Raw genomic sequence first — 20535 nt, 5'->3', positions numbered from 1 at the left:
CGCTTCACAAACATTTTGCTTCAAAAGGGTAAGAGTCAACCTTCAAACTTTGCCCTCTATCCATGTTTAGGAATTATTTCTTCAGACTCTGTGTGCAAGGTTTAACTTTTTCACCTGCTCCTCTCTAGTGAGAGGTTTTACCTATAAGTTGTTTGTAACAATCATGCTTCATTTCACAGAATGGTTGAGGTTGGAAAGGACGTCTGTAGGTCATCTGGTCCACCCCTGCTGCTCAAGGATGGCCACCTAGAGCCATTTGCCCAGGACCATAATCCAGGCAGCTTTTGAGTATCTCCAGGGATAAACTTCCCTGGCTAACCTGTGCTAGTGCACAGTCACCCTCACAGCGGAAAAAGTGTATTCTGATGTTCAGATGGAGCCTCCCATTTCAGTTTGTCCCCACTGTCTCTGGTCCTGTCACTGAGCATCTCTGAGAAGAGCCTGACTCCACCCTCTTTGCACCCTCCTTTCAGGTATTTATACACATGGATAAGATTTCTCCCCTCCCCCTTGAGCCTTCTCTTCTCTAGGTTGAACAGTCCCAGTTCTGTCAGGCAGGTGTTCAGCCATCTCCAGGAAAGCAGGGTTTCATCACATATAACGGTGACTTGGGAAGACAACACCGTATCTCCCAACAACCCGCACTTCGTCCTTCTTCCCCCAGCTTTTATTGCTGAGCATGACATCACATGACATGGGATATCCCTTTGGTCCATTGGGGTCAGCTGTGCCAGCTGTGTCCCCTCCCAACCTCTTGCGCACCCCCAGCCTACTTGTTAGCAGGGCAGCATGAGAAGCAGAAATGGCCTTGACTCTCTGTAAGCACTGCTCAGCAGTAATGAAAACATCCCTGCTGTCTTCAGCACAATCCAAAACATAGCTCCATATGAGCTCCTATGAAAAAAATTAACTGTCCCAGACAAAACCAGTACACTCTCAGCCTTTCCTCACAAGAGATATGCTGCAGTCCTTTAATCACCGTAGTGGCCCTTCACCGGATTCCCTCCAGTATGATCATTTCTTTCTTGTACTGGGGAGCCCAAAGTTGGACCCAGCACTCCAGGTGTGGCCTCACCAGAACTGAATAGAGGGGTAGGAACACATCCCTTGACCTGCTGGCAACACTCCTAAGGCAGGCCAGGATTTGGCCAGAAATGGCTCATTTGCCTTCTTTCATTTTGGAAATGGCATGCTGCTGCTTCCATCAGCTCCACTAGGAGATGGATCCCTTGTGGCGGTGATATGCTTGTCTCCTGAATACTGCTCTGTGCAGCAAAGTTAGCAGAAAGAGGACTGGTAAGGGTGCTGGGAGATTAAGGTGCTGTCTACAGCTTCACTCCAGGTTGTATCTCTTTTTGTCCCCTCATTTTTTTTGGATAAATTACAGCTTCTCACAGACAATACAACTGGGACATGACTAAATGAAAAATTCCCTCCTTGACAACACAGTTCACAATTGGCACCATGACTCTAACACAGTTATCTAAACACTTCTGAATTACATAATTTAATATGTTTGAAAATACATTTGCACGTTACAATTTTAGGAAATACTTCACCTTTCACAAACCAGTGGCAAGTGTCTCCCATTGGGGAAGACATACAGTGACACCTACTCTGTCAATACCTGCTATTTCTAAGGCACGCATTTGCAAACCATGTCAGAAAAACACTGCCATAGGAATACATTTTATATTTCAATACCATTAAAGCTTCTTTTAGTGAAGAGGGAAATTGGCTGTGAAACCTAAGATATGTTAAAGCAATGCAAAGCTCTCCAACTTACTGCTTTACAAAGCTGTAATAAGGGACACGGTGCTTTTTATTTTTGTACAGACATGTGCCTTTTGATGAATTAAGAAGTCTCTTTGCCCAGAACCAAAAATGAAACACAAAGCTAAAATTCAGAAGTTTTCTTTATAGGAAAGGTGTCCCAGGCATTCTGAGGCCGTCAGTTACACAGCTGATGTCCAGCTTCTGTAATCAGTCTGATGATGTCACATTGCTAATGGGATCCAGCCTTAAACATGGTACAGCACCTCCCACCTTCCTTTTCTGCCTCAGTGATTCAGTCTGCAGTCCTGGCATTGCAGCGCTGTCTGCAACTGTCATGCAGTGGAGTAACTTGTGATTTCTAAAGTAAAATACATTATTCTATTGGGGAATGAGTGCCATGACCATGGAGAGGTCACTGGATAAGGAAAAATAAGGGTGAACCTTAACTTACCTTTACACTCATTTATTGAAATTAACTGAGTGTTGCACAGCTGGAGCTCCAGGTTTATGACTGGTTCTCCCACGATTTTCATACAAGTGTTCAAATGTCTTTTTAACATATGAGTGTATTTTCTCTCTCTTACAAAATACAAATACAAAACCACCTTTTAATATAACTTCTGTAATTTTGTAGGTCAGAATTATGTTCAGTATTATCAGACTTTCAGGAGAGATAAAGCAAATGAACTTCTGTAAAGTGAAATCACTTATAAAAGCAAAGTGAAAAGACATGTATCCAACATCAATTATTCTAATCACAAAGAGCTAAAATACAGCAACAATTTCTCATTTGTACATACTGAACAGCAGAAAAGTATAAAAATATATCTATACAACAAGCTTAATAGGGAAACAAACCTGAAACAGTTCTCTACTGCTTATGGATAAGACAACTTTCCCTTAGTTTTTTTAGTGCATTCCCCTCTCATTCACAAGAACTAACACACTTTATCTTCCTGTTCTAAGGCAAACCAAAACCAATCAAATCTTCCTTCAAATCAAGAACAGTTGTGAACTAGCAAATTAATGCATATTCATCCAAGATCATTCTGAAATATAGGACAAGGTCAATAATGATTAACAGCTAAGGTGCACTACCATTTTGCCATTTTTAAAGAGAAACAGCATTTATACAGAACAATTTTTGCTATGGGACAGTAAAACTGTCATCTCTAAAGAGAATTATTGAAAACAATATAGGAGGAGACATTGTGAGGACTGTAAGCAGCTTACTCTTCTACTTTCTTCTATTCAATATTGTTCTGTTCCCAACTTTCTGCAACATAAAAAGAGGGAGAATGAAAAATTAATGGAAAAAAAAATTATTTAAAGCGTTTCTTCTGTAACTCAGTTTATTTCATGCTTATGTCAGTTTCTCTCAAATCTGTTGACTGACTTCAAAGCAGTCCTATGGTAAATACTACAAGTAGATACATTTCATCTAGGTCAAACAGAATAAAAGCAAACCCACAAGGCTAAATACAGTCTACATATGTATCCAGCTCTGATTAAAGGGTAGAATTAACCAGAGATAAAAATAAATGAGCCAATGCTTCTATCCTTCTTTTATATCTGGAATTAGTTATTTAATCCTTTCTAGAGTAATTCAGTTGAATACAATTGGTATCAGCTAGTGACATGTTCAAACAAAATCAGCTTGACTACTGATAACTCATTAGAAGCATCACAAAAGTACATTCATCAAAGCACTGAAAAAGTCACATCTGCAATGGTAAACAGAATTACCATTCATAAATTCCATTGAGGAAAGCAAGGTCAACCTTAAAGGGGCTGTCCTGTACTATGTGTTAGTCTCAAGAAACAGAGCCATAGTGATGTTTGGAGGTGAGAAGGATCTAAGCAAGAGTGAAAAGGAACATTTTGTCTACTTATTTTTTGGTCATTCTAGGACATGCATCACTACTGTATCTGCATGTACCAGGTCATGAAATCATCTGACATTCTGTTGTCCACTCTCATGATTTGGGGATGTATCATTATCTTTAACATGTGGCCCATGAGAGGGGGGAAAAAGAAATAAACTAAGAATCACAGAAGAAACCGATGCTGCAGCTAAGGACTAAACTTCAATTTCTAGCATCTCATGCCAGTATTTCAATAAGGAGGCCATCAAGCAGAAATGCATCATTCATATGCAGCCCTAATCATCTGTTTGGCACAGCTGCTTAGTGGCTACACCATATGAGAGGAATAAAATCAGAGGGCAAAGTTCTGTCCTGCTTAAGGAAGTGCTCAGGAATACTGAAAAGCACAAATGCACACACCTATCAGAGTACCATACTAGCCACAACTCTGATGAATTTTTTAAGGAAAATAAAGTAAGATTAAGATTCAAACCCAGAACCTGCAGAGATCAGGTGTCTCACAGGAAATATAACCTCCAAACTGAAAGAAAATCTATGGCTACCATGTTCACAGGTGAAAAAACCACCAATCCAGCATCACTTTGGTAAATCCTATGGCAAAACTACAATTTTATAGAACTTGTTTGTATCTCTATCACTCTTCAGTTGAAATCCAAGTATTTACCTTGGGATGTCTTTGTTGCATCAATGCATCAAATGTAATTACAGGTTAATATTAATGCAAAATAAAAAGCCATGTCAACATAACATACTTGAAGTGATCCAAACGTGCAAACTGAAGTAACAAAGAAAACATAATTTTAAAATGTATTTTCATTGTGTCTTCAAACACTAACACAACTTGATTTTGTACACAGCATCCTACATCTAAGCTGTACTCAAAACTCTTAGTAGCTTTAATATCACAATTGCAGAGTTAAGCAGCAGAAAAGGAAAACGATTAAATGCTGCAGGCAAGGAAGAAAACATAAGCTCTCAGATGGGATTTGAAACAAAAGGGAGAATCAAGATAACTTTGTCTCCTGCTTTAAGTCTAGAAGAAATAAATGTCACAAAGCAGTATCAAAACGATTCAGTTTACCTCAGTAGCATCATCCATTTCTGTGATCTCTTACAATCATTTCAGCTCGTTTCTGAATTAGGAAACTCTTTTTCTGGAGAGCTGTCATCACTGAGGTCACTGTAGCTGTCACTGTTAAAAGCCATACAGTCAGAAGAATCTAAACCAAGTTATTTTATTTCAAACCCTCCAACCCAGATGATGCCTATGACCAACACTTTCCTCAAATACAATCCACTTCCAGAAAACTATTTTGACCTCATGCTCAATTTTGGTATTTTAGAACAGCTTCCTCTACAGGAATGGGCTTGAGTTTGGAGTTTAAGACCTGATGAGAAAAACTATTCTACCCCATAAACAGTATGTTCAATTTCTTTTTGTTTGGCTCCTGTACATTCATTCATTCATTCTACAGTTTGCTGTGCTGTGTGCCTGTGATCATGATTAACAACATGGACACTAACGGGTGTTCAGAGCAAGACAAAGGAATTTCTCGTTTATCATAAAGCAAATGATTGTTTTGACCAAAGAAATAGTTAAGACAACTTTATTTACTCAGAATTATTCAATTTATACTTAAATTATAATTCCTACTCTTCCAGTTAGAATGTAAATCATTTTCATTGCACCAAGCAATACCCTGACAGTTCTCTCCTTCTGCTATTTCCTGAGAAAAGTAGAACAGTTTTCACAGAAAAAGCTGTTGTGCAAGTGATTCTCTTATAAGTGGCCAGAACAAGGAAACGGTGAAGAACAGCAATCATCTCAATGACTGAGAGAAAGAAGTGCCCACAAATCACATTTTCAGTCAGCTGTGATGTCTATTGGGTCTCCAGGTTTATCTTAACTCTTAAGTGCACATCTTCATTCAGAAGAGCCTCCAGCCTCAACCTCCTCCTACCACACTTCACCTCTACAGTCTGTTTTCCAGATACTTGAATTTCCCAAGATCAGAAGGCAGCAAAGGGAGTCCAGGGAACTGACAAGCACATTTAAGCAGCAATAAATAAGCCTTGGGTAACAACTCTACTCCAGGCACTGCACACCTGTCTTGTCACATCTCACTCTTTATCACATACACCTTTCATCTTCCAACAGGACCTCAGTCACGTCATGCTCCCCACCTCCAGGCGTGATCTCCTACTGACACATCAAGCGCATAACCAGCCCATGACCCATCTAGACACAGCCTTATCAGTTGATCCACAGTGACTGCCTGCTGTGCAATGTTTCAAGGGGAACTATGTAACCCCGCAGCTGGAGATCTTTGATTTAGACTGTAATGTGGAACAGTGAACAAACTGAGCTCAGCTATACAGGCTGAGCACTGCTTTGTAGCCTGAATATCACCCTCTCATCTTCAGGGAAAAAAATAAAATCAAAGATTAGGTAAAAACACAGCCATCTTAATAGAGTGGAATAGGAGGAATGGCACCAACAGTCCTCTCATTTAATTTCTACCTCTGACTGTTAGGAAAACCTCCCACAGTTAGAGCAAATCACCGTACCACATACTGTACAAGACAGCATAGATGTTCTGACTGTTCAAACATTAAGACTTTGCCTACAGCAGCCCTTTCTTCACGACACACGTTGTGGATGCAGTTCTTCTAAAGAGTGTGTCGTATCAGTCTAGCAAGAAATGCTCAATTTGATCATTTCACCAGCTGGCAAACAATTACACAGTTCAAGTGAGGAAAGTGTTGTTAACAGTATGATCAAGCATGCCAGATGCACACAGACAAAAACAACATCACCAACATTGTACTTACTTCTTTCTGAAAGTACCCATGGAAACATGGAATAAAAATTCAGTGTTATTAAAACAGTTTTGCATTTTCACATCACAGCAAAAATTGTGCACATAACAGTGGGTAAAACTGTGATTGCAGAGAGCTGTGTAATCTTATGATAGCCCTAGTTTAAGTTCAAAGTCTTTACTTTTTTTTTTTTTTTTTTTTACTCAGCTCTACTGCCCAGTGGCAGTCACAGCCCAAAAACATATCCCAGAGCTCCATATACAACAGTATGGCAGACAGATGCTTAAATAAAAATGTGCAGAGACCAATAAGGTGAGTGGAGAACTGCTCAGCTTCGTCTCTTGAACAGGCACTGACCCCCACCCAACACTCTCATCCTCCCCCACTCAATGACATAGGTTTTAGAGGCATTCACCCACGGAAGCAGTCACACAACACTGGATGCTTCCATCATTTCATTGACTTACCACCCCAACTCCTCAGGCCTGTTTCCAGTTTGCAGAAGCTGAGGGTCATTTGGCTAGCCACTAGCTCGGAGGCTAAAACACTTACTCGGATGATGACAATTTTGTTCCTGTTCCCACACTGCCCAGTTCAGTGCAAGATTTGACTCCACATCCCAGAGAAGGGCTCTTGTCATCACATTCTTGATTTCTGCAGTAGCACTTCACAGTTTCCCCTACTTTAGGACTGTTCTGTTGGGTGTTAAGTCAGTTTTATCTCTAACAGGCAGTGCCACAATGGCAAGAAATACCCAGGTAAGGATTGGCTCTGGGGCTTCAGACTCATGTAACTGTCAGTCTCACAGTTTCTTGAATGATATCTCTGAGCACCCCCAGAAACTGTGGTATCATGGTAGCAAGAACAACCTGGACTCCAAGGAAACCTGAACTTCTTCAAGAGTTAAGCTGCCAGTGGACTTGAAAGCAAACAGGGCCTCATAAATCTTGGTATATCTTCAGGTGTTATAGTTTCAAACCTATGCTGATGTCCAGTTCGTAAGATTTACTGTGATATGAACTGTATTAAACTGATGAGTAATCTGAAGAAAGGCTCCAGGTGGTATGAACCATAAATGAGTCATCATACCTCTCCAAAATAAATGTGTACTTCCTTTCAAATTACACTGAATTGCTATAGGGATGTTAAACACAAATCCCAAATGGATATTTTGGGCTCACAGTTGCTAATATTACGTAACCTTACTTAAATGTGCTAGTTATGAAAGTGGTGGTGGTGGGAAATCAAATAAGCCTGGCTTTTCCTTTATGAAATTCTTTTTCACACTGAGCCTTCAACTAAAAAAATATGCTTACATTTCCTTTCACAAGTTTCCTCTCAGTTTGTCTACAAATTAATTAGTAATTATCTTGGGCAGGAAACTGACACCCACTTCACCTTGTTTGTAACAATTCTTACAACAGTGGACTCCAACAAAAAGGAGCTAATGAGCAGATCTAAGGCCACCACAGTGGTTCTATTATACCCTTTTTAAATGGGATCCAGAGTATAAAGATGTGGCCTAGAGAAAACAGACTAAAACTCAGAGTATGCAGTGTCACTGCATCTGGTCAATCACTTCAGTCATCAAGATGAAGAATTTTGGTCACTTTGATCCTTACACCTAATCTACCTGTAGATAAAGGTAATGCATTCACTGCAAAGTGAAATGCCAACTAGTAGATGTTTCACATTGATATTTCACTTTGCAGCTAACTGCAACCAGTACCTAGCTGGTATTTCACTTTGCAGTGAACTGCAACACATTTCCTGACTGGAGGAATGAAAACATCCTCTCTTGGGAAATTATGTTATGGAGTTTTCTTATGTTTTAAAGTTCACTCATTCTTGGATCCCTCTCTTCTCAAGATGTAAACAATAAAAAGAGCTTCCCCTGCATATGCTCCATTATTACCAAATACATGCCCATTTCAGACCTCTCTGTTCTACTGACAGAGACATCATCATACCTCTGCCATGCATCTAAGGCATGGAAGGAGGCAAGATGATAAGATTCCCTATCAGTATGGTACAGAAGGCAGCCAATAGCTGGGCCCACATGGCATGAAGCTGTAATACATCACCTCAGCAACCAATCTCTGCTACAAAACCACTAGAATTAAGATCAATTTTAAATCCGTATTTCTCAAACAGCTGCTCAAAAGTACCAAACTGCCTGCTTTCAATGTTTTTGCTAAGAAACACAGCCAACTGTAAAATGGGTACTCCTTGAACATTCTGTTTGTTTCATTTGGAAAATCCTGATCAACTTTCTTTAAAAACAAAGGATTTGACACAGTTTCAGAGGGGCTTTTTTTCATCCTTTTTTAATGTATCATTGACAAAAAAGTCCTTTTCCAGAAATGTAAGCAATTTAAACAATTGTTACAGTAATGCTATTCCCTGCAAAGACAGGAGCCAAGCTAAGTGCATTTCTTCCTTAATGCAAATTAAAGATAAATGTAATTACATTTAGTACAGGCTGTGGCTGTTTAAAACAAACAATTGTTACAGCTTTCGAGAACCTAGCAAAACTAAATCTGTCAATTATTTATTCCCTCCACATAAAGCTGAATGATTACAATTATTATAGTCATTAAAATATTATTAAAATAAATGCATATTTGATTGTGCAATGGTTATAATTGCAGTCACCCGTATTTCTCAGTGCATATTTTTACAATCATTATATGACCATATATTATTTATTATGATCACCATCATTATATGATCCTGTGCTTTCATGAAACATCATTTCATTAAAGAATCCCTCAGTACATACCTAAGACTCCCCAGTTCCAACCTGCCAGACATCTGCACTCACGTAACTGGATTTAGGATAATGGATTTATCAGGACCCAGCATCACAAAAATCATAACCAAGATGTCAGAACATATCTGGGTATTATAAAAACTATCAGCTGAGTCTCATGCATGGGATTTAATTCTTTAGACATCTTTATCTGAAATAGTTACCACCTGCTTCTTACAGTCAATGGAAAGAAACAGGCACTTGTAGGCTATAATGCTTCTGACCCACTCAACCATTATGATGAGCTGACTGGCTCCGCTGGAGTGCATATTCACCTAGCGACCACAGAAGACTTGGGGTGACCAGCTCAGAAGTATCTTCACTCTAAACATCTAACTTTAAAATGACAAATTAACTGCCATAACTAACCATTCCTAAGTTCATCACTAAGTACCACTATGGTTGAGAAGGGATTTCCCTCAAAACTCTTTCTGTAGTTTCCTGTAAGAGCTCTGAGAGTACCAATAGATCTTAGCTGCCCTGACCATCCTCACCCGGGGCCTTCACCCACGGGTCCAGGAGCCTTGGCCCCCAGTCCTTGCCTGAGCTATGTCACAGGCACACCTGTACCCATCTCTGTAGTTCTGCAGTCACTTGTCAACTGGACTTCCTGGACTGAGCTCAGACCTGACTCATCACTTTGTACTTCTGCACTGGACTGTCTGTAAGACATGGTGACTGTCACTGGAGTCAGTCCACTTGCGTTCTTTGGTGACCATGGCACTGATTCCTGCTGGTGAGGACACTACCCCTACTAGTACCAGCTGCCACCTCTGGCTTCTGGATTGTCTTTTGTGGAGCAGCCCCTCGCTTGCTGTTCTCTTGACAGTCTTCAAGCCACAAGATTTGCTTCACTTTCCTCTGAAATGTGTGGATTTGGCCAGTGGCAGAAATATGAAGCTGTGCCAGATGTGTTATTGGTTGGGGACAATGTACAGGGAACATCAGAAACAGCCCTGCCCCTATCTCCTTTGTCGCTCGCACACCAGAACATGTCTCACAGGCTCTTCCTGTTCTGTTTATAGGTGCTTGCCCAAACATCCCTACACAGCTGGTTTGGGAGACAACTGGACCATGTTAGTGCAGTAAGCACCATATGGACAAGTCTGCTGAGATTTTTCTTCTTTATGCACCACTCCTATCCTCTGGCCACTTCTGTTCCTTGCCTCTGAATGCAACTCATAACTCATCTTTTATTAATAAACTGCCCAGAACTTAAGATTACTCTGTGACTAGATGGCACTGGATTGGTGCCTTCCATTACTATATTCATTAATGACTTGTAAAAATTTCTTTTGGCAGCAGTCCTAGTTGCCCATACTTTCTCACCTAGGAATATATCTCACTTCCTATATTTCCTCCCATCTACTGGACATTTGTGTTTAAATTATTTATCTTTAGCCTGATAGTCTCTTTCTCCAAAGAATCACAAGATTCCATTATTTTCAGCTCAGGTTTCTACATTCTCTGTATCTTTCTATGTTATTCCTTTGTTCTGAATAGTGCTTTCATCTCCTCTTTGAATTATATTATTTGCAAATATCATTAATATACTGTAGCCTACTCTTGCTGATGTTAAACTTGCTATGGGAAAAAACCCCAGCAACATGGCTTTATTGTACATCAGTGGTTTTGCAATCCATATGACACTGTTCCCAAAGATAAGCCAGTTTTTATTATTGTTTCCAAGTGAAATTCCAAAAGACTAAGTAAAAGCCAACAACATTATATCTCAAGTTCCCCTCTTCATCCACTAGTTTTCTATTAAAATCTTTTGGTTTCTCTTAAAAAACAATGTATTTGTGGGTATTGTACACTTTGAGTCTCCCGTGGTTCTGGTTTTCTTTGTCCTTTAAAATGAAGCATGTAAACTGGCAGCTGCTCACCATCCTCAGCTATGTATGAAATGGTCACTTCAGTACTCCCACGGAAAGATTTGGAAAAGGTCAAGATCTAACAGCATTCACAAGGAAACGAAGTACATGGTTTTGTCTGATGGTTAGGCACTCATGCCATAAAGCACAAGAGGCTGAAACCACAAAGGCAACTTAAATGCACAACTACCACTTCAGGTAACTAAGTAAAAACTCATCACTGAGTTAGTTACTCTGATCCTTTGCTCAGTTCTTGACTGTCTCTGTACACATCAAAGCTTCTGGGACTAAGTTTACCCCAAAGGATGCATTCCAGTCTCAAACTGTGCTTGTGCTTGTGTGTAAGCATCCTTGGACTGTCTACCAGACTGGGCCTCAAAAAAATTTAAGAGAAGGTTTATTCACTTTTATTTGTTTAGAGCACTCACCTGGGAAGTACAATGCATCTTTAAATTTATTGTTTGCTCTGTTTAGAAGCTAGGGCTTCTGTCCAGGTACCAGATGTTCTAAAAGTGTGTCCTAATTATGAGGCTGTTAAACATTCTGGGGTAATGATTTGCTGTTAAGAATCTCACGCTGAAATATGTTATTTCCTTTTGTCTCAGGACTTCATCATTAACTGTCTTTTTAGTATTTTTAACAGCCTAGTTTAGGTAATCTGCTCAACTTGCTGGCCTCCATAAATTCTCTTGCAGGCTACGTCTTTACTGTAGTCAACAACATGACTACAATTCATATAGGCAATGCTGGATGAGGTGTGCAGAAAATCCTCTCCTCAGATTTATTTCAGTCTTGTATGACATGCCTTAGCTTTACTGCTCAATGAAATCACCAGCATTCTGAGGCTTAAAGGTTTAAATAGGAAATCCTTTCCACTCAGCAGGTGGGTATGTTAATATGAGTGGGTGTGCTGTAATTAGCACTGAAATTCCCTCCTGAATGTTCTTTCCTGAAAAATGCTACTCTTCTAGCCTCAAAATGTTTTCTATTTTAATGCTCTTTCTCAAGACAGAGGAGGTTTGCTTGATTGCAGTGTAACTAGGTAAATGGTAAAATTTGTATTTTTATATATAAAGTTTTGTGGTATGAATTTCTGTCTTTGCTAAATGTTTAAGTGTTGGTTGGAGTTTATTTTATGAACATGAAGAAAAAGAGTTGGGTATACTTTTTTACTGATTCATTCAAATAAGTGTAAGTGTGGCACATTTGGTAACTGCTGAAACAAAGGTTAGAAAACATATTTGCTATAATGCTAAAGGATTTGATTTTAAACTAGCAGGACACATGCTGATCACCCATTCAAAAAAGAGTAATTTTTCTTTATCTCAGAGAGAAGAATGAGTATACTTATGGGAGGAAGCAGTAAAGGAAAGAATATTGGGACCTGGGAAATAAGATGAACTGTGAGGCAGAGAATGACCACAAGAGGAAAAGACTGAAGATCACTGTGCTTGAAGACTCCCTCCTGCCAAGCACCACAAAAATTTGACCTGTGTAATGCACTGGCACAAATTTTGAATGGCAGATAATGTTATGACCACTAATAACAGTGACAGGCTAAGGTAAGAGGAGTATTTCAATCAAGCTGTAGTTTGCAGATCAGAAAGAAACTCACTAAGTACATTGCACAATTGGCCAGGGTAAGCAAAGGATGAAGTGCATTTATGAAAGATAACTGACACCCACAAGGAGCAGTGTACCAAAATAGATTATCTGGTCTAGCTTGGCTATTTTCCATTACTACTGAAACCTGAATAAAATTTCTATTTCTCACTTAAGAAAAGGACTTCATTTTAATAGAAAACAATGCTCAAAAAAAACTGAACCCACAAAACAATTAGGTTGGGTGCCTTGTTTAGAGGAAAAGCCAGTAAGCCAGAGTTGAATCTGTTCTGTGTTGTTATTCAGTCATTCTGCGATTTATTTGGAATTTTTTTTCCATTTTTGTTATTGTACCTTAGACTTCTCTCTGAACTCTCTATTATTTTATTGTAATGAAACTTTAACTATTATTAATATCATTGAAATAAACAACAAACAGTTAACACTGGCTAAAAACTATTGCTACATTCAGTAAACCAAAACCTCTTGCATCCAAGGGAATTGGGATAAAGGTTTTTATTTTGGCTGAACCATCCAGTTTTGATCTAGATCCAAACCCTTCCATAAATCTAAAGATAACCCAACTGTTTTGTTTCAGGCCTGTCTCTGCTAGATGGTATTAATTTATTTAGCTATGGCAAAATAAAATCAGTGTTTTCCTTTTGTTACTATCATCATTCAAACATAACTAGGTAAGAATTTCACTTCATTGATTGATCCTCTAGCAAATCTCCTTTACTGTGAAACTACCGTTAATGAGAGGTAACACAGGAGGCCACTAACTTCACATAAATTTACTGAAGGTTTTTAACTTCTTTCTAGTTATAACGTATGGATCTGGCTTTAGCTCTAATAGCCTCTGACAAGGAGGAAGTCAGGAACTGTGCTTACTGCTTACAGAAATGTTTACACCAGGGTTTATGTCAGGCACGCACAGGAACAAGTAAATCAATACATGAAGAACTCCTTTGCCTCTTCTGGACTGCTGAATTTAAGGATGGGATAGTCCCTTCAAAAATGTGTCTGTCAAACTGCAGGCAAGTAAGAAAGATTACCTTGGAGACAATTTACATCCGCGTTGCAGGTATGCATTGAGCGTCCCAGTTGCTGCTAGCAACAGTCCAAGATATGGAGGTGAAGGTTTCATAGGTCTTGAGGAAAACTCTGGGTGGAACTGAACCCCCACAAAATATGGATGATCTACAAGACAGATGCCAAAGAAAATTTTAAGATGTAGGAAGAAGACAGTATTTAGAACAACTGTTAGGAAAAAAGTTTATTGAAGATTTCACACAGGAGTCCAGATCAGCATGTGTGAATTTAAGGGCGAGGCAGCACAAACCTTAACTTTTTCCATGAAAACCTTAACTTTTTCCATGAAAACCTTAACTTTTTCCATGAAAACCTTAACTTTTTCCATGAAAACCTTAACTTTTTCCATGAAAAGCAACTGACAACAGATGGAGAATGTTAGTAAGGCAAATTAAGGAAAAATCATCCTGTGATTCAACCTTAATGTGCACAATGATGTAATTAAAATCTGAATAATAAACCTGTACCGAAACGTAAGGGGGGCAGGGGGGGAGAACAACCACAAAGTCTACATGTATCGTGTTATTTTGACAGTGTTTTGGTTTCCTATATATATTTGTGCATGTATATTCAGAACATGCACACATACATATCTGAGGGAAAAAATAAAACAGTTCCTAAAAGACCAAGCATTATCATACAGCAACTATTTACACACTAAGACATGTATATGAAAGCAACATACATAGAAGACTGGGGAAAACAAGATTCAAATAATTAGGCCTGGGACATGAAGTCCAGTCTCCTGTTAATGAATGGAGCTACATCATGTAGTCTCATGCACAAAGGGTCAAGGCTCTGCTGTAACACCCTTTGGGTTTTTTGCTCCCACTAGAAAGCTCTTCTAATACTCTCTCCTTTTGCTTTCAAACCTTTTCCTAATTCACAGGCCATCTTTGTTACAGACAACTTATATCCATTTCTTAAGGTGTTCTACTTCCCTGCTGTTTGCCCTGTGTGATTAAGGATGACAGTATTACCATCATTCAACTCTGCCTGCTAAGTGAAACAAGCCATGCTGCTTCACCTTCTCTTAAACCTTCAGCTGTTTCCCAATCAAAGTATCTCTTTACCACTGCTTCTGCTTTCCTTCTGTCTTCTTCGAAAGGATAAGGAAGGAAAAATGTTTTCACACTCTCCCATGCTGTGAACCTGTTCCTTCTTTGAATATTGTTTTAAAGGAGCTAACATTAACCACTTCTAGTGCCAGGACACTGGACAAAATTAACCACAGAACTCTTCTGGTTTGGCAGTTAGCAAAATAATCCCGAATGGTTAAAGAATTTCTCCGCAGTACGAGATAAGTGATAACAAGAAAGCGGCTTGCTTTTTTTTTTTTTTTTTTTTTAATATGAGGATAAACTATATAATCTAGTATAGTGCTCTTCTCTCTGCTAGGTCTTAAAGGGAACCTGGATCCTACATTTATCCCATAACTTCTTTTTCTCTACCATGCAATTTAGTCCTTTAAAGCTGTTAAACAAGACAATGACAAAGCATCAAATATTTCCTGTGGGGATATTTTGCTGCAAAGCTATCTGGTGCACTGCTATTTCCATGCTTCTGCTCCAACCCTCCCTCCTCCCTATAATGATTGTTTTTCTTTAGTAATCAGAGTCTCCTCGCAGCCCATTGTGAAATAATTCCAGGTTTTACTGTTGCTTTTATTCTTTTCACAGTAACATGCAATTGAAAAATTCTGCCTGATTTATTTCACAATGCTCTCTATAGAAGTTGTTTCATGCAGGGCAGACAAAATAGTCCCCCAACACCTGCATGCGCAACAGAGGTAATCTATCAGGAACAAACCAAGCAAGGAACACCATGACAATTAGTAGTTTATGAATTCACATGTATCCTTTGCTCTCCATGGTGCAGTTGCTTGACATTGTAAGTAGGTGTCCATACTCAAACCCTGGTTCAAAGCTACAGCACTGTTCTTCCACATACTACAGAGGATATAAAATGAATTCTCAAGAACATCGTGTTGCAAATAGCACTCCATAGGATGATAACGTATTCTTATGATAAATTAATGTTTCTGTGCATGGAGTTTATCTTAACCAATGGCAATTAGGGGCCACATAAGGAAAGAAAAAAGATTTTGTAAGGTAGCCTGCATCTTCAGGTGCCTGATACTCATCTAGTCAACAGTGACTTAACAGCAAGGAGTTAATCAAAGAATCGAGCAAAATCAAAGGGATTGTTTCCAAGAGTACTCTGCGGAGCATTCAACAAACATATGCAGTGTAGCTCCTTTTCATTTCAGAACCTTTTCTAAAAGACTTGTCTTACTTGGTAAAGTAGTTCAAAACTACCAGATTTCCACAGGTATCAAACCCTCATTTATCTGAATCACTTCCGTGAAAGAAAGGTGCTTGCTTTCTATTTGATTTTCAGACTTCTTTCTACAATTCTAAACAGAAGGGAACTGAAGGAGACAGAAACTGATTGGAAGGTCTCTAGTCCCACCTCCTGCTCAATGCAGGGTCAAGTTCAAAGTTAAATCAGGTTGCTGACTGCTTTGTCTAGTCAAGTTTTGAAGGTCTTTCAAGGATGAAGATTTCACAGCCTGTCTAGGTAATATATTCCAGTGATGTTTTCATACTTAGGCTATACTGCATATATACATATTTCGTATACTCAAGCAAACTGAACCTATATTAGTTATTGGGACCTGACTATAAATATTGGAGAATAAATACTTAGGGAGCAGGCTAATGTCATCGTGAAGCTGGTTTTAATCTTTAAAAGGCCAAGGTGATCGTGAGAGGTCCCTGATGACTGGAAAAAGGCAGTCGCCATGCCCTTCTTCAAGAAAGACAAGTAACTACAGAACAGTCAGACTAGCCCCAGTTTATGGCAAGATTAGGAAACAAATCCTGCTCCAAAGCTTTTCCAGACACATGAAGAACAGGAAGACAACTGGGCACCACAAGCTTGGGAACAATCAGGCTTTGTGTGCAGGGAGAGCAATACCCTTCCTTTATCTTGACTTTAGCAAGGCTTTTGATATGGTTTCCTATCATCCAAGTTGGGAGCTATGGACTATGGGTAGACTACAAATTGAGTTTAAAAATAGCTGGACTGCTGGGTTCAAAGAGTAGTGGTGAGTGGTTTGAAGTCCAACAGATATCATATTTGGTGATACAAAATTTGACAGATATGGCTCTCAACAACCTGATCTATATTTGAAGGTAGCCCTGTGTTGAAGCAGAGGGTTGGACTAGATGACCTCCCAAATCACTCTATGATTCTGTATAGCCAAATCCCACTCATACATTATGACCTTTTGGAAAAGAAGCATGTCTCTCCTTGGTAATCAAACATACACACAATCCTTGAGAAGTGTAAGACTTCCCCTAACATCCTCTGAATCTTCACCCACTGTAATACACAGGTTGACTCAGCAGCATCCCCCACATGATCTTGGCTGTTACAACAGCTAAATACTGTGCCTTCCTGCCACTTATCAACCTTTAGTTTACATGGTTTTAACAGATACTGAAAGTACTACAGACAAGCAAGACACTTACTCTCCAGTTCAATAATTTCCATTCTGTTCCCTTCCGTATCATGGCCAACAAATTTCAAACCTTTCTCTTCAAAGCAGTGAGTCAATTCTGGGTTCACCTAAAATATTGAAAGTAATAATTTACTTTCTATTTACAGTTCTATTTATTTTTGGATTTAACAAACAGTAGTAGCTACTTGTAATGTCTTTAGTATGCATACAAGAATGAAAAGAATTAAGAAAAGAGTTGGGAACTTTCGCTTTCTTGTTTTAACAACTCTCTGGTATAAATTTGTAAAAGTGGGCATGCTTATTTAATAAGAGATGGATCAGTGATTTTAAAACTTACAACATAACATTCAAAAGATTAAAGCCAGAGTCCTCTCTGCTCACTGTCCTCCTGATTCTGAGCAGCTTGCATTCCTCTTTTTTTTAAACAGCCCACTACAGTAGGCGCAAAGACTGACCTCCTCTTTGAACACTGCATTTCAGTGGTTATGACACAAACTGTGGTTCAGCTCCTCCAAACTGAAGAGCTCTGCAGTGAGCTGTTTCATTTCCTTGGTGATGTTCTAACCACTCATTTAATATTCAAACTCTGAGCACCTTTGCCACCATCACATTAACCTCCTAGCTTTTTAACAAAACTTAACATTGTCTGAATCACTTTGTAGCATGCACACACCTCAGAGCACAGACCCCTCTGGAGATACTGATGGAGTCAGGCCCCTTCTGAACTATTTCAGAGAGAACTCTAGGAGTCCAGCTCTTGCCCGTCTCCTCGAATTTTGAATGTACACAGACACCTTCGCTCAGATGTTCTCAACCAGAGAAGTGGACCTATACAAGGGGTCTATAGAGTTGGACGGTAGGAGTTGCAGATGCCTGAAGGCTGCCTACATTTAGAATATGAAAGAATGTGCACTACTGGAACATAATCTAATCCTTTAAATAAGCCAAATCGGCCAAGGAGCAATGCATTTAAAGATTGTAAGCCTTTACCTTTCAAATACTTCACGGGAAGTCTTCAGGCAATCTCTGACATCACTTCTCCAAAACCATTTTGCTAAGACACTGCGCTTTTTCTACCACAGAAACAGTACTCTAGATCATTACCTTCTATTGAACACTTGCAAGAACACCTCTGTGATACTGTGTCTAGTTTCAGGCCCCTCAGTACAAGAAGGCAATTGACAAAATATTGCAAGTCCATAGGAGGTCCAACCAGGATGGTTAGGGGGCTGGACCACATGCAAAATAGGAGAGATTGGATGAACTGGATTTGTTCAGCCTGGAAAGGGCAAAGAGTGGATCTCGTTGCTGACTTCAACTATCTAATGGGACACTATACAGAGAACTGCACCAGACTCTGCTCAGAGATGCACAGCGTAAGACTGAGAGACAAAAGACAAACTGTCCAAGGAAATCTCCTATTAAATATAAGGGAAAAAAGGGTTCACAATGAAGTGGTTAAGTACTGGAAGAGGCTGCCAAAAGGTGTTGTGGAATCTCTTCAGGGAGATTCAGAACTACGTGCAACAAAATCCTGAGTAGCCTGATCTAATTTTAAAGTTGGCTCAGCTCCAAACAGGGAGTTGGACCAGATTTGCAGAGGTTCCTTTCAATCTAATTTATACTATCTAACCATTACTGAATTATGGGTTATGTTTATGTAAGAAATCTCCCACTGGCTTTAAGGGGAATCATGCCTATCAAGAGAAACATAATTTGCTTAAGCTTTAAAGTACATTAGCCATTCTTACCTCGTATCGATGCCTGTGTCGCTCCTCTACAAACGTTTCATCACCATAAAGTTTCCCTGAATATACAACAAAAAAGAAATTAATGCTAATGATTTGCTTAATAGTTGCTACAACTATTTCTCATAATTTAAACCTCAAAAAAATTTTACACATAAAACATAACAGGACACTATTTATCACAGTCCAGCTTTCTGTTTTTCTGAGTGATGACTAGCTTCTTTTAATTTAATGCTACCTGAGTTTATTCAGGGTTCATATTCAACATTCCTTGACCAGAAATAGCTTAGGTAGACTAGAGTCTGAAGGCCACACTTAAACTAATTTAAATTGTAAAGCTCAAGATAAAATAAAAAAAATGTTTGAGTGAACAAGCAACATAAAATTCCTTCAGGGTTTTACAACAGTTGTACACAAAAGGTGCAGTGAAGGAAGCCTTTTAGGAGCATCTGTTCTATTTTAATAGATTATGCATGGCAGCTGGCATAATACCTCCAATGACAGAATATCGTTTTTCTTCTGTTTTCCTAATCTCATTACCCAAATGACTCTTACACTCCTCTGAGCCCAATCTGGAACATTCTGCATTCCAGAGCAACAATGAGTAAGGTAGAGGTAAGCAGTAAAACAGAATTTAATCATAACTCTCTTACAGTCACGGCTTAAACTCTGCTTTCAATTTATCCTAGTGTCATTAGGATTACTATCTCACTTAGGGGTTGGTACAAGAACTGCACTACCAAGAAGATCTCCCAAAATTGTAGAGTGATAGTACTGCAGTTTTACAAAAAGTGATATATGTGTTAATTTTAAGGACCCACCACCTCAAAACCATTATTTCCATTCAAGTCGTAAAGCATTAGAAACAGAATTCAGCTTTCCAAAGCAAATTAGCAGAGCTTTCTAAACAACTTGTAATACTGGTCAAGAGTTACAACACATGTTAATTTTTATTAACATTTCCAAGAAGGGTTTAGGCCACAGAACAACTTGTACATTGTGATATGCATATCTATATCATACCTAGGCAAACTATCACCCAGGTCAGTCAGATCACTAACATGGGCACCCTCTAGAAAGGCATATTTTTCATTAAATGTGCATGTGTATTACACTTTGGTCTCCTGCCGAAGTCGATGTCATTTTTAAAAGCTCAGAAGGATATAATCCCTAAATTCAGCATAGCTAAATATAGTAATAGCTCAGATTAATGTCAGGGGCAAGGCAATACAAGAAATATGCCCATATTTAATTGATGGACAAGAAACCACTTTTTACACATTTGCAGCGTCACTTATATTAGTGCTGTATAATAGGCTGATCAATGGAAGACAAGTATCATTTCAATTTTAAAACACATACAGATCAAATTGAATCATTTGTTCTATATTCTACTTGC

At 39.0% G+C, this 20535-nt stretch overlaps 1 protein-coding gene across 2 annotated transcripts in view; it reads right to left on the bottom strand.

The window, feature by feature from the left end:
• Positions 1–1488: 1488 nt before the first annotated feature.
• Positions 1489–20535, bottom strand: part of CTPS2 (CTP synthase 2) — a 76732-nt gene continuing 57685 nt past the window's right edge. For both annotated transcript variants that reach the window (XM_074906741.1, XM_074906750.1), the window contains exons 15-19: positions 19140–19195; positions 17399–17495; positions 13826–13970; positions 4744–4854; positions 1489–3052 (exon numbers count right to left, since the gene is read on the bottom strand). In XM_074906741.1, the coding sequence (XP_074762842.1) occupies positions 4785–4854; positions 13826–13970; positions 17399–17495; positions 19140–19195 (368 nt within the window). In that variant the 3' untranslated portion in view covers positions 1489–3052; positions 4744–4784. The remainder of the gene's footprint in view (positions 3053–4743; positions 4855–13825; positions 13971–17398; positions 17496–19139; positions 19196–20535) is intronic.

This window comes from Athene noctua, chromosome 1, assembly GCF_965140245.1.
Source record: "Athene noctua chromosome 1, bAthNoc1.hap1.1, whole genome shotgun sequence".
In the NCBI taxonomy this organism is placed as follows: Eukaryota; Metazoa; Chordata; class Aves; order Strigiformes; family Strigidae; genus Athene; species Athene noctua.
The sequence above is the reverse complement of the archived record's forward strand: the minus strand, read 5'-3'. Positions and strand labels throughout refer to the sequence as shown.